The 12,702-nt window shown below is 45.3% G+C and overlaps 1 protein-coding gene across 2 annotated transcripts in view; it reads left to right on the forward strand.

Annotated features, from left to right (window-relative positions):
* The window catches only part of LOC109935267 (zinc-binding protein A33-like), a 38,628-nt gene extending 26,997 nt beyond the window's left edge, over window positions 1-11,631 (forward strand). Inside the window, exons 7-8 of one of the 2 annotated variants that reach the window (XR_007265536.1) lie at window positions 4,483-4,623; window positions 10,485-11,631. Coding sequence is in view for 1 of the 2 variants with exons in the window: in XM_048616617.1 (XP_048472574.1) it covers window positions 4,483-4,541 (59 nt within the window). In the remaining variant the exon portion in view is untranslated. Of the gene's footprint in view, window positions 1-4,482; window positions 6,985-10,484 lie in introns of those variants that run through there. The other variant, XM_048616617.1, reaches the window with a different exon arrangement.
* Window positions 11,632-12,702: the final 1,071 nt, after the last annotated feature.

The following is a 12,702-nucleotide window of genomic DNA, read 5'->3' on the forward strand; positions in this document are numbered from 1 at the left end:
GCTGTTACCATAACTGAATTCTCCACTATCAACATCCTGGAGGTCATCATTGACCAGCAGCTCAACTGGACCCATCACATAAACACAGCGGCTACATGAGCAAGTCAGAGACTGGGAATCCTGCAGCGAGTAATTCACCTCCTGACTCCCCAAAGCCTGTCCCACCATCTACAAGGCACAAGGCAGGAGTGTGATGGAATACTCCACACTTGCCCTGGATGGGTACAACACCAAAAACACTCAAGAAGGTCAACACCATCTAGGACAAAGCAGCCCCCGCTTGATTGGCACCACATCCACAAACATCCCACTCCCTCCCCCACTGACGCTCAGTAGCAGCAGTGTGTACCATCTACAAGATGCACTGCAGAAATTCACCAAAGACCCTCAGGCAGCACCTTCCAAACCCATGACCACTTCCATCGAGAAGGATAGGGACAGCAATACACGGGAACACCAGCCCCTGCAAGCTCCCCTCACCATCCTGACTTGGAAATATATCGCCGTTCCTTCAGTGCCGCTGGGTCAGAATCCTGGAATTCCCTCCCTAAGAATCTAACTACAGCACATGGACTGCAGCAGTTCAAGAAGGCAGATCATCACTGCCTTTGAAGGCAGCAGCTAGGGACGGGGCAGTAAATGCTGGGCCCAGCCAGAGACGCCAACATCCCACAAATAACAAAAAGGAAGAGGGTACGTCTCATATTTCTGTGGAACGTCTTGTGGAATTCCCTGCCCAATGAAGCAGTAGAGACTGACTCAATGAGTGTTTTTAAGGCATAGGGGTAGATGTTTGAACAGTAAAGAAATTAAGGGTTATGGAGAGTGAGACGGTAAGTGGAACTGAGTCCACAGCCATGATCTTACTGAATGGTGGAGCAGACTTGAGGGATCAGATGGTCTACTCCTGATCCTATTTCTTATGTTCCGGACATACCGAGATGTTTCTCAGGACTGGTACTAAACAAAATTAGAGCAGGAGCCATTCAAGATGATATTGTGGCATATGGTGTTAACTCCCACCCCCAATATCACAGACATTATCAGCCGCCATTCCCATTCCAGATCCAACCCAGTCCCCTGGGACGCTGGCCATGTTGCTATAATAACGGACACCATGCAACAATCGCCAGACAGGAATGTTCCCTACCAGTCAGGGAACACTTCAGCGCTCAAGGACATCCAACCTCTGATCTTTGGGTAGGTGTCCTCCAAGGCACCCTTCGAGATACACAACAACACAGAATCACCGAGCAGAGACTGATAGCCAAGTTCCGTACCCATGAAGAGGACCTCAAACGTGATCTTGGGCTCTTATCACACTACATGTAACCCTACCACACTTCTGTATTTGTAAAATCTTCCTTACTGTCCTGTTCTGACACTATCACCTTGATAACTTGTTATGATCTCTCTACCTTAATTAGTTTGTACAGTTATGGATTACTTATTACTTTGAATAGACCCTCATCATGCGACTCTTATACCTATAATGTTATTCTGGCCATGTGGTTTGTCTCCAGCGTCATCTTATTTTTGATTTTTGCAATTATCTCTCTGCCTTAATTAATTGGATCATAGGTCATCCCTTCACTTGCTATTCAGCTCTTGACACATTACTCACACCATTTGACATTTTTAATCGCCTGCAAATTCTTGTTATTCAGCTTCTCAAAACTCCACTCACACCATTTGTACAATCTTTTGACACTCTTAATTACCTAGAATTATCTTGCGATGATCCCTCCACCTATAAATTCTGTGCCTGTGCACTTCCCTCCACTTCATTTGACAAAGGAGCAATGGTCTGAAAGCTTGTGATTTCAAATAAAGCTGTTGGACTATAACTTGATGTTATGTGACTTCTGACTCAGAACAAGGAGTTGACCATGACTGAGTGTGGCAGACTGGCATATTCTAAGGTCCGGGATTAAGTGCTGAGGGATGCACTAAAGCTTGGGGCAGCTGCTGCCAAGGTACAGTGGGGAAGGACCGTTGCCTGAGGTTCTTCTGACAAAGTTAAATGCTCAGTTATTTGCCCCTCCCATTGCCTCAAATAATTTGTACAGGCAAGAAATGCCTTTGGTTTGTTGGGTAAAGCCAAACTCCAATGTTTGATTTTCTCTTCATATGCTACTGTTCAGAACTGAACTGCTTTAGTAGAGGAGTGGCAGATGAAGTTTAGATGAGACAAATGTGAGGTGGTACATTTTGGAAGGGCAAATCAGGGCAGGACTTATATACTTAATGTTAATGTCCTGGGGAGCGTTGATGAACAAAGAGACCTTGGAGTGCAGGTAGACAGGGCGGTGAAGAAGGCATTTGGTACACTTGCCTTTATTGGTCAGTGCATTGAGTAGAGGAATTGAGAGGGTCATGTTGCACTGTACAGGACATTGGTTAGGCCACTTTTGGAATACTGTGTTTAGTTCTGGTCTCCCTGCTACAGGAAGGATGTTCTGAAACCAAAAGGGTTCATAAAAGATTTACAAGGATGGAGGGCATGAGCTAAAGGGAGAGGCTGAATAGGTTGGGGCTATTTTCCCTGGAGCATTGGAGGCTGAGGGGTGACCTTATAGAGGTTTATAAGCTCATGAGTGACTTCGATAGGGTAAATAGCCAAGGTCTTTTCCCAGGAGTGTGGGAGTCCAAAGCTAGAGGGGCATAGGTTTAAAGTGAGAGGGGTAAGATTTAAAAGGGACCTAAGGGGCAACTTTTTCATGCAGGGGGTGGTGTGTGTATGGAATGAGCTGCCAGAGGAAGTGGTGGAGTCTGGTACAGTTACAACATTTAAAAGGCACCTGGATTGGAATAGGAGTAGGAAGGGTTTAGAGGGATATGGACCAAATGCTGGTGAATGGGACTAGATTAATTTAGCATATCTGGTTGGCTTGGACAAGTTGGGCCAAAGGGTCTGTTTCTGTACATCTCTGTGACTCTAGGACTCCAGTGACTATGTATGTATGCACACATGGTTTATAAGAATAAAGTATATTTTTGAAATTAAAACAATGATATTCTCAGAAGGACTTCCCCAGCGGAGGCTATTTCAACCTCACCTTCAGCAGCAGCTTGACCCTGGAAGCTTGTACGTTTCAGAGAATTTACAAATTGATCCAAGATCCTTGGAGATAGTAGGAACTGCAGACGCTGGAGAATCTGAGATAACAAGGTGTAGAGCTGGATGAACACAGCAGGCCAAGCAGCATCAGAGGAGCAGGAAGGCTGACGTTTCGGGCCCACACCCTTCACATTTTCAGATCCAACCAAAAGCAGATTCTGAGAAACTGGTTTAAATCCCAATTCCCGAAGAAAGGATAAAGTTTCTCAGAGAATTTATTCCCAGTGAAGCTGTGGAGACGGGACTTGGTGTCTGCATGAAATTTCTGAAGACGGGTCTAGACCCGAAACGTCAGCCTTCCTGCTCCTCTGATGCTGCCTGACCTGCTGTGTTCATCCAGCTCTACACCTTGTTATCCAAGATCCTTGGAGTCTTTTCGACAACATGGTACAGGACTGCCTCTGCCTGGCAGGATACGGTACTGCAGCCCAATATCATACAGTGACTATAACATCCACAAGACAGCGCTGTCACACCATCAAATCCTGGGGATGCTGGAAATCTGAAATAAAATCAGAAAATGCTGCAAATCCTCAGCAGGTCAGGCAGCATCTGTGGACAGAGAGCCAGAGTTAAATACTGGGGATGCTGGAAATCCTGGGAGAGAGTGGATTTTATTCTCCCTAAGCCAATGATACAGGGAGCTCAGTAGAACATGCTATGTAAATACAGCTTTGTCTCCCTTCAGTGTTTGGATTTCTCCCTCAGGATTTCATGTTCCGGGTGCAGAGTGAGAAATGGAAACACAGAGAAATCCCAGATTCAGATGATGGTACTGGGGGGAATTTGACTGAAGCAGGGAGTAAATGAAGGAAGGAGAGACATAAGAATTTAATGTCTTTTTTATTGTCACCATCTGACATTTATATTTGGATATGATTTATTTACACTTTGGTTGTGACTTTATAAAGTATCATCTTGAAATTCAATGACACATTTTGTAACAACGTGTGGTCAATGGAGGAGGTTTCTGACCCCAATCCCTGACCTCTGACCTTGACCCTAATCCCAGGGTCAGTTTATTGTGGGGTCAGGGAGACCCCAAGGCCCCTTACCTTTCACATTTTCAGATCCAACCCAGAGCAGATTCTGAGACTGGTTTTCATCACAACTCCCGAAAAAAGGGTAAAGTTTCTCAGTGAATTTATTCCCAGTGAAACTATGGAGACGGGACTTGGTGTCCGCATCGTAAAATGAAACTATCCCAGATTCATAACTGAGATAAACTCCCACCTTCCCCGGGACCTGATTGACAGGGAGAGTGGGTTCAGGAGTGTTTATGTGTAACCGATCCCAAAATCTCTCAATGATCCAGAATCCATTCTCTGGGATCAGGCTGACTTCTCTCTTCCTCTCCACAGATTCTGAGACAACTCCGACACTCCAGCGCCAATTCCCCTCCACCTCCACCTCCCACTAACGTCGCCCCGATGTGAACCCCTCTGATCCCAGGGCACACTCCCAGTAGGTAAACCTCTTCCCGGAGATTCCTCCGGGTCCCGGTAAGTCTCAAACTGTTCAAATCCTCAGACACCTCGAAATCGGGATTCGCTGTTTCCACATTCAGGATCACAGAGACTGGGAGAGAACAACACAGAATAGAGTCAGTCTCTCACTTTGTGTGTGTGTGTGTGTCTGTGTGTGCGTCTGAACTGAGATTCGTGTGTTCCCACAGTTAAAGGAGCTGCATTCCTAAAGTTGACTCGACTGTTCCTCGTTGTCCGGAGACTAACTATTGGAGGAAGACGTTTACGTAAAACTACCTGCAGGAAAATATCAATTATCAAAGCCTTGCTACACCTTGCAAATTCAGGGAACCATTTTCCCCTGGGAATTAAACAAGCAGACAGTGGCAGGATTCACTACTTCCCACAGGAGGTTCCTTTCTCTGCAATAATTATTTGCCATGTTTTTCCCTCTTCAGAGTGATCTGCTTCTAGCAGCATCCTTTGTGAATCACTGGGCAGGGGGACAGACCGCAGAGTTTTTCTTGATGTTATGGTTATTTGACGATAAGCAGGTGTTTGGGAGCAGCTGGAGCGATTCCTCCTGCTCCCTGCAGTGAAGTGTCTGCCTTCAGGGTCAGTTCGGTTCCTGCTGATTGCAATCGGTGAGACTGGCTCCCGGCACAGCTCCTGATCCCCAGTACAACCGAGCAGCGACGTGAGCTGCCAATTCTAGCGAACGCCTGCACTCCGTCCCAGAGAGAAATGTGCCTCTCACAACCGTTCTCGGGAACGAAAAACAAAAGCGCGCAACTTCTTGAGATGGAGACGGCTGTGGTGACAGCACTTTCCATACAAAGTACTCCCGTGGTTTGCAATCGCTTGTAGCTGCTGGGAGCGGACTGAGTATCAGCCTGATACTGGCAGCTCTTTGGAGACCTGACAGTTTGGGTCTGAAATTTGGCAAAGGGCCAAACACGAGCAGCAGAACGGCTCAATGTCCAATTACTGCTAATTAGCACGTTTTTCAGTCACGCAAAGCACGAACAATCCCATTTTGTATGAATGGATTGAATAATATTTAATGTATTAACTGGTAATGTATTCTGCATCACTGGGTATGCCTCTTGCAGATGAGGTAATGTATGAGGAACTATGAGGAACAAAGTTACATAAGTCAGTCTGTAACATTGTATTGCTGCTCTGTGAATCAAACCGTCCTGATTTCTATCTATTATGGTTAGCAGTAATTATAATGCTACGCTTTCTTGCCGTTCCGTGGTGCAGCTGTACTCTCCTGACCACATGTGCGAGCTTGTAAACAGTGAAGTCAGAATGTATAGCTTTTTTTAAGAGGGTCTATTAAGAAGGAGATGACATCTGTATTGAATGGGAATCGTTCCCAGGGAACCACTTCATTTGCATTCAAATTATGGGCCTTCCTTACTCTTCCATCGCAGCCAGTTACCCTCTTAAAAGGATTGTTCAGAAGATGAGGCAGAACAGGTTCAAAATGATTCCCCTCAGGAAGGGAGCGAAGCACATTGCCTTCGTATTCTGCAGCTTTTCATTAGAGCGAGTTTACAAAACATGTTGGCATAGGTCTGGGCACAGGACACATGCATTTATCCCCTCTCCATCACCCCCTCTCCCCACCACACCCATCCCACTGGCACACCGGAGAATGCAGTGCAATAAAGGGTGGAAGGAAGGAGGATATTTTGTTTTTGCTAAACTTTGCCCTGTGCTTTAATCAAACCCTTTTAACAGTCGCACAAGGCTTTCGCTCCTTCCGGATTAACCATCATTTATTTTCTTCCCATTTTAACATTATTTTCTGTAGGTAACGAAAGGTAGTTTGTTTTACGTATAAGGTGTGATTGAAACATCCTTTTTTAAAAAAATTCTTATTGTTATGGAGGCCATATATAAGGTGCAGAGTGAGATGGCTACTGGACTTAGAAAAGTTATTACCGAGCAGGATCAGTCAGATAGATGGGTGACTGTCAAGAAGGTAAGAAATTAGTTCAAAAGGCTCTGGTGGCTATTCCTCTATCAAATAGATTTCAGTTTTTCAAACAGCTGAATCGAATAGTCTCTCTGATAAAAATAGAAGGGGCAATCAGTTCTTGGGCACTTCGAATAATTCTTATGTTAGGCCACATTTGATAAGATTTGATAGAATTATTGTTGTAGGGGACTCTCCTGTCAGGGGCATAGACAGGAGACTCTGCAGCAGTGAGAACAAATTTACAATGGTTTGTTACTTTCCTGGTTTTCCTAGGATTAAGGACGTTTCTAAATGCTTCTAAGTGAGTTATACGAAAAGGCTGGACAGGCTGAGAGTTTAAACACTGGAATGTAGGAGTTTGTGAGGTGACCTAATATAAGTTTATAAAATACAGATAGTATCAGAGATAGTAGGAACTGCAGATGCTGGAGAATCTGAGATAACAAGGTGCAGAGCTGGATGAACACAGCAGACCGAGCAGCATCAGAGGAGTAGGAAAGCTGATGTTTCAGGCCTAGACCCTTCAGAAAAATTCTTCTTCATTTTTTTGAAGAAGGGTCTAGGCCCGAAACGTCAGCTTTCCTGCTCCTCTGATGCTGCGTTCATCCAGCTCTCCACCTTGTTATCTTAGAGTTGATGGTAGTTGTCTTTTCATTAAGATGGGGAATTTCAAGATTAGGGGACACATTTTTAAGATGAGAGAAGAGGGATTAAAAAAAGACATGAGGTAAATATTTAACACAGAGCATGGTTCACGTGAGAAATGAACTTCCAGAGGAAATGGTGGATACAGGCACAATTACAATGTTTAAAAGACATTTGGATGGAGAAATGAATCGGAAAGTTTTGGAGGGATATGGGCCAGGAGCAGGCAGCTGGGACTAGTTCAGTTTGGGATTATGTTGGCATGGACTGGTTGAACCGAAGGGTGTGTTTCCATCCTGTATGACTCCATGAAAATTCCATCAGGAAGTGGTCAGCACGTAGCGTCCTCGAGACCCTGCAGGAAAAGGGGAGGGTGGATCCCATTGCATGGCAAACTGAGCACACCGTCTAAGTCATTTGGCAGAATGCCTCATCACCAGAACTATCTAACAAGCACCAAGACATCACTTGGCAGGTGGTTGTTAGGACACTACCTGTGAGATCCATCTTGTACGCCCAGTTACTCTGTGCGACTGCAAGCTGCCCTCGAAGTGGCTGCGGAGGCGGGGTGGGGGTGGGGGGCGGGGTGGAGGTGGAGGGGAGATTGTCACACATCTCCTGCTGGAATGTGCCTTTGCAAAGGAACTCTGGAGAAAGATGCAGTGGTTCTTGTCGAAGTTCATCCCAAGCAGCTCTGTGATGTGGCACTCTGTGCTTTACAGCCTGTTCCCTCGGACGCACACCCAGAGAAACATTGACTGCCCTTGGGGGACCATCAACTAGTGAAAGACGCACTTTGGATGGTCAGAATCTTGTTGGTCTTCCAGAGCAGGGAGTTGACCCTGACTGAGTGTGCGGACTGGCACATTCCAAGGTCCAGGACAATGTGCTGAGGGACACACTAAACCTTGGGGCAGCTGATGCCAAGGGGCAGTGGGAAAAGAACACTGTCTGAGGTCTTCCTGCTGAAGTTATCGGACCATCATCCATCCCTTCACCTGTTTCCCAGTCTGGAGCTGGGATTTCTCTGTGTTTCCATTTCTCACTCTGCACCCGGGACATGAAATCCTGAGGGAGAAATCCAAACACTGAAGGGAGACAAAGCTGTATTTACATAGCATGTTCTACTGAGCTCCCTGTATCATTGGCTTAGGGAGAATAAAATCCACTCTCTCCCAGGATTTCCAGCATCCCCAGTATTTAACTCTGGCTCTCTGTCCACAGATGCTGCCTGACCTGCTGAGGATTTGCAGCATTTTCTGATTTTATTTCAGATTTCCAGCATCCCCAGGATTTGATGGTGTGACAGCGCTGTCTTGTGGATGTTATAGTCACTGTATGAGATAGCAAGAACTGCAGATGCTGCAGTCAAAGTCAACACAGTGTGGAGCTGGAGGAACACTGGCAGGGCAGGACTCCTAGTGAACTGTCCCCACTTAAATGTCGACTTTCCTGCTTCTCTGATGCTGCCTGACCTGCTGTGTTCCTCCAGCTCCACACTGTGTTGATTCGTCACTGTATGATATTGGGCTGCAGTACCGTCGCCTGCCAGGCGGAGGCAGTCGTGAACCGTGTCTGTGAAAAGACTCCAAGGAGCATGAATCAATTTATCAATTTTCTGAAAGTTAAAAGTTTGCAGGGTCAAGCTGTTGCTCCTGCAGGTGACGTCGAAGTAGCCTCAGCTGTGGAAGTCCTGCAGACACAGAATATATTCTTTTTATTTCAGATATGTATTTTCTTCATATAAAAATAAGCATGCAGACAAAGACACTGGAGTCTCAGAGGTGTACAGCAGCGAAACAGACCCTTCGGTCCAACCCGTCTGTGCCGCCCAGATATCCTAAATAAATCTAGTCCCATTTTTTTCCATTTCTAGTCCCTCACATTGCACACCACCAGGGGACTGGGTTGGATCTGGAATGGGAATGGCAGCTGATAATGTCTGTGACATTGGGGCTGGGTGTTACCACCATATGCCACAATATCATCTTGAATGGTTCCTGCTCTAATTTTGTTGAATACCAGTCCTGAGAAACATCTCGGTATGTCCGAAACATAAGAAATAGGATCAGGAATAGGCCATCTGGTCCCTCAAGTCTGCTCCACCATTCAGTAAGATCATGGCTGATCATTTTGTGGACTAATTTCCACTTACCGTCTCACTTTCCATAACCCTTAATTTCTTTACTGTTCAAACATCAATCTTTGCCTTAAAAATATTCATTGAGTCAGCCTCTACTGCTTCACTGGGCAGGGAATTCCACAGAGGGACCACAGAAATATGAGACGTACCCTCATAATACAAATATGCTGTTTCATTGCTTAGTTACACATTACAGATAAATCCTGTAAAGTGTTTAGGAATTCTTAGAAAATAATGCGACACATGTTTCGATGTGTTTCTTGAGAGTAAGTTCGTGCCCTTTCATTCTTAATTTTTCTTGATTATGAGATCCATCAATGGAAAAGCCTCAATGTTGCCATGCCTAATTTCTCGGAGAATGTGGTGTATGTCTTTTCATTCACTGCTGTCAAGCTGTGATGTGTCGACATGTCCACAGTGCTGTTAGGATGTTTTCAGTGAAAGAATGCGAAACATTTCTAGACAGAAGTGTGTGTAACTTGAAAGGTTTTCCACACTGCTTTACTTTGATAGTGACTGTTTGGCCGACTGCTTTCAAGTAGGTTCTCTGACCATTAAATGCAAACAAAATTCATCAAACATGTTGAGATAACAAGGTGTAGAACTGGGTGCCTTCTCTGACCATTAAATGCAAACAAAATTCATCAAACAAGTTGAGATAACAAGGTGTAGAACTGGGTGAACACAGCAGGCCAAGTAGCATCAGAGGAGCAGGAAAGCTGACGTTTTGGGCCTAGACCAAGTTCCTGGATGGTGAGACTGTCTTATGCAGACAGGTTGGGCAATTAGACCTAGATCCTGCAAAGTTTCAAAGAATAAGAGGTGATCTGACAGAAATTTACATATTACTTAAAAGGGTAGATGCAGTTAAGATGTTTCCACTGACTGGAGAGTCTAAAAATAAGGGGACACTTGGGTCTGAGATCAGATTTTTTTTTTATTCAGAGGTTTCTGAGCCATTGGAATATCTTAATGTACAGAGCTTTGGAGACATGGTCTGGGAGCAAGCTTAAGGTAGAGACTGATAGATCTCCACACTCATAACTCAATACAAAACAGAAATCAGGAATTCGCAAACAAATTTTATTCAAGCACAAATTACTTGGTTTCCCTTTACAGGCATCTTGTAATCATTTGAACAAATAGAAGGCTCACTCCCGGGTCTCACGTCAGTTCCCAGTTGGTAAGCCACCCTGCAAAATCTGGCCATTCGGCCCATCAGGTCTGCATGGACCCTCAGAAGACAATCCTACTCAGACGCAACCCATTCCGTGGGGCTTTTGCCATGGTTAACCCACCTCAGCTGCACATCTCTGGACTGTGGGAGGGAGCCAGAGTACCGATGGGGAAGCTCACGCAGACACGGGAAACCAGGCAATCTACACGCCCAAAGCGGAGAGACCAGCGTTCCCCGAAGTGGGGAACCAGTGACTAGCCTCCTGGGCGGTTGCAGTGGCCCAGTGCGGGAGCAGCAGTCGCGGCCCATTTAGTCCCCAGGGACAGACACGTAGAGGCCCCCTGCGCTGGTCTGCTGCAGACAGCCCTTGGAGAAAAACTTGCTTCTTTTTAACTTGTTTCTTGCTTTTCTGACTGTGCATAGCTTTAATGCAACTTTTTTCCCCTTAATTTCTCTATTCTGTAACGAAGGATTGTACCTAACTTCCTCTGTACCTAAGACGGCACTGAAAATGGCGATTTATAAACTTTTCACTGTACTCAATTGATTACATGTGACAATAAAGTTAATTCCATTCAAATCAACATGCAAACTTTACACAGTCTCCTGAGGCTGGAATCAAACCCAGGTCCTTGACGCTGCAATGCAGCAGTGCTAACCACTGAGCCACAAAGTGATGAGACTCATTCGTTCCAGACGGTGATCCTGACACTGACCAGAAGGAACGAACTTAACACTCTTTAACACATTAGAAAGGAAGGCCCTAGAAGGACTGAAAAAAGACAAAAACATCATAATCCTACCAGTGGACAAAGGGCCCATGGCAGTAATAGTAAACAAACGGGACTACCTCACTAAAGCACAGACAGTACTAGCAGACACGAATACATACCGGCAAGTGCAAATGGACCCAACACCACAACTGGGTAATAAAATAATCAACACACTAAAGAGACTCAAACAAACCAGATAAATCAACAAAGCCAACTACCTAAAAATGAAACCTGAACGGACAAACACCCCCCGATTCTACGGCCTCCCAAAAGTACACAAACCGGAAGTACCCCTCAGACCCATAGTCTCCCTCCCAGGAACACCAACACACAGGTTAGCCAAGGAGTTACAAAGGAGACTGAAGCACCTCATCAGCAAGTCACCCCACTCAATCCACTCAGCCCAGGAGTTCCTCAGTTCCCTCTAGGATATAAGAATAGACGAGGACAAGATCATGGTGTTCTTTGATGTTACCACCCTATTCACATCGATTGATATACCACTAACAAAAGAAACATTAGCAACACTACTAAAAGAACGAGACTGGAGTGACACATCTCCACAGACAACATGCTGAAATTACTGGACCTATGCCTCGTGACCCACTTTACCTTTAATGGCCAAATCTATGAACAAATCAACGGAATACCCATGAGGTCACCTATCTCCAAACTAATAAGCAGAAATGGTGACGCAGAGACTTGAAAGCATGGCCCTTCTGCAGATCCAACCTAAACTATGGATCCGAGATGTGGACGACACTTTCGTCATCATCAAATGGACTAAGCTAGAGGAGACACACCAACTAAGAAACAACACTCTCACCGGCATCAAATTCACCAGGGAAGAAGAAAAGAACGAACAGCTCCTATTCCTGGACGTCATGGTAGAACACAGGGCCAACAGGGAATTTCTGACAAAGGTACACAGAAAGACGACACACACAGATCAAGTCCTGAATTTCAGCAGCAACCACCCCAACACTCACAAACAGAGTTGCGTAAAAAGACTACTTAAACAAGCCACAACACACTGCAGCAACCCAGTACTACACCAAAACGAAGAAGAATACCTCTACCAAGTATTTAAGGACAACTCGAACAACTGGGTCCGACGATGCCTACCACACAAACAACAACAGGAAGATATAGTATGCCCTGACACACTCATCACGTTACCATACATCAAGAACATAACCGAACTGACCACAAGACTCCTACAAACATTGGCATCAGAGTGGCACACAAACCTAAGTGAATCCTACACCTAACTTGAACCAAAGACCCTTTACCCACAATGGACAGAACCAATGTGATATACAAGATCCCATGCAAAGACTGCGACAAACATTACATTGGACAGACAGGAAGGAAACTGGCCAAAAGA

This window comes from Rhincodon typus, chromosome 35 (genome assembly GCF_021869965.1).
Source record: "Rhincodon typus isolate 14 chromosome 35, sRhiTyp1.1, whole genome shotgun sequence".
Lineage (NCBI taxonomy): Eukaryota > Metazoa > Chordata > Chondrichthyes > Orectolobiformes > Rhincodontidae > Rhincodon > Rhincodon typus.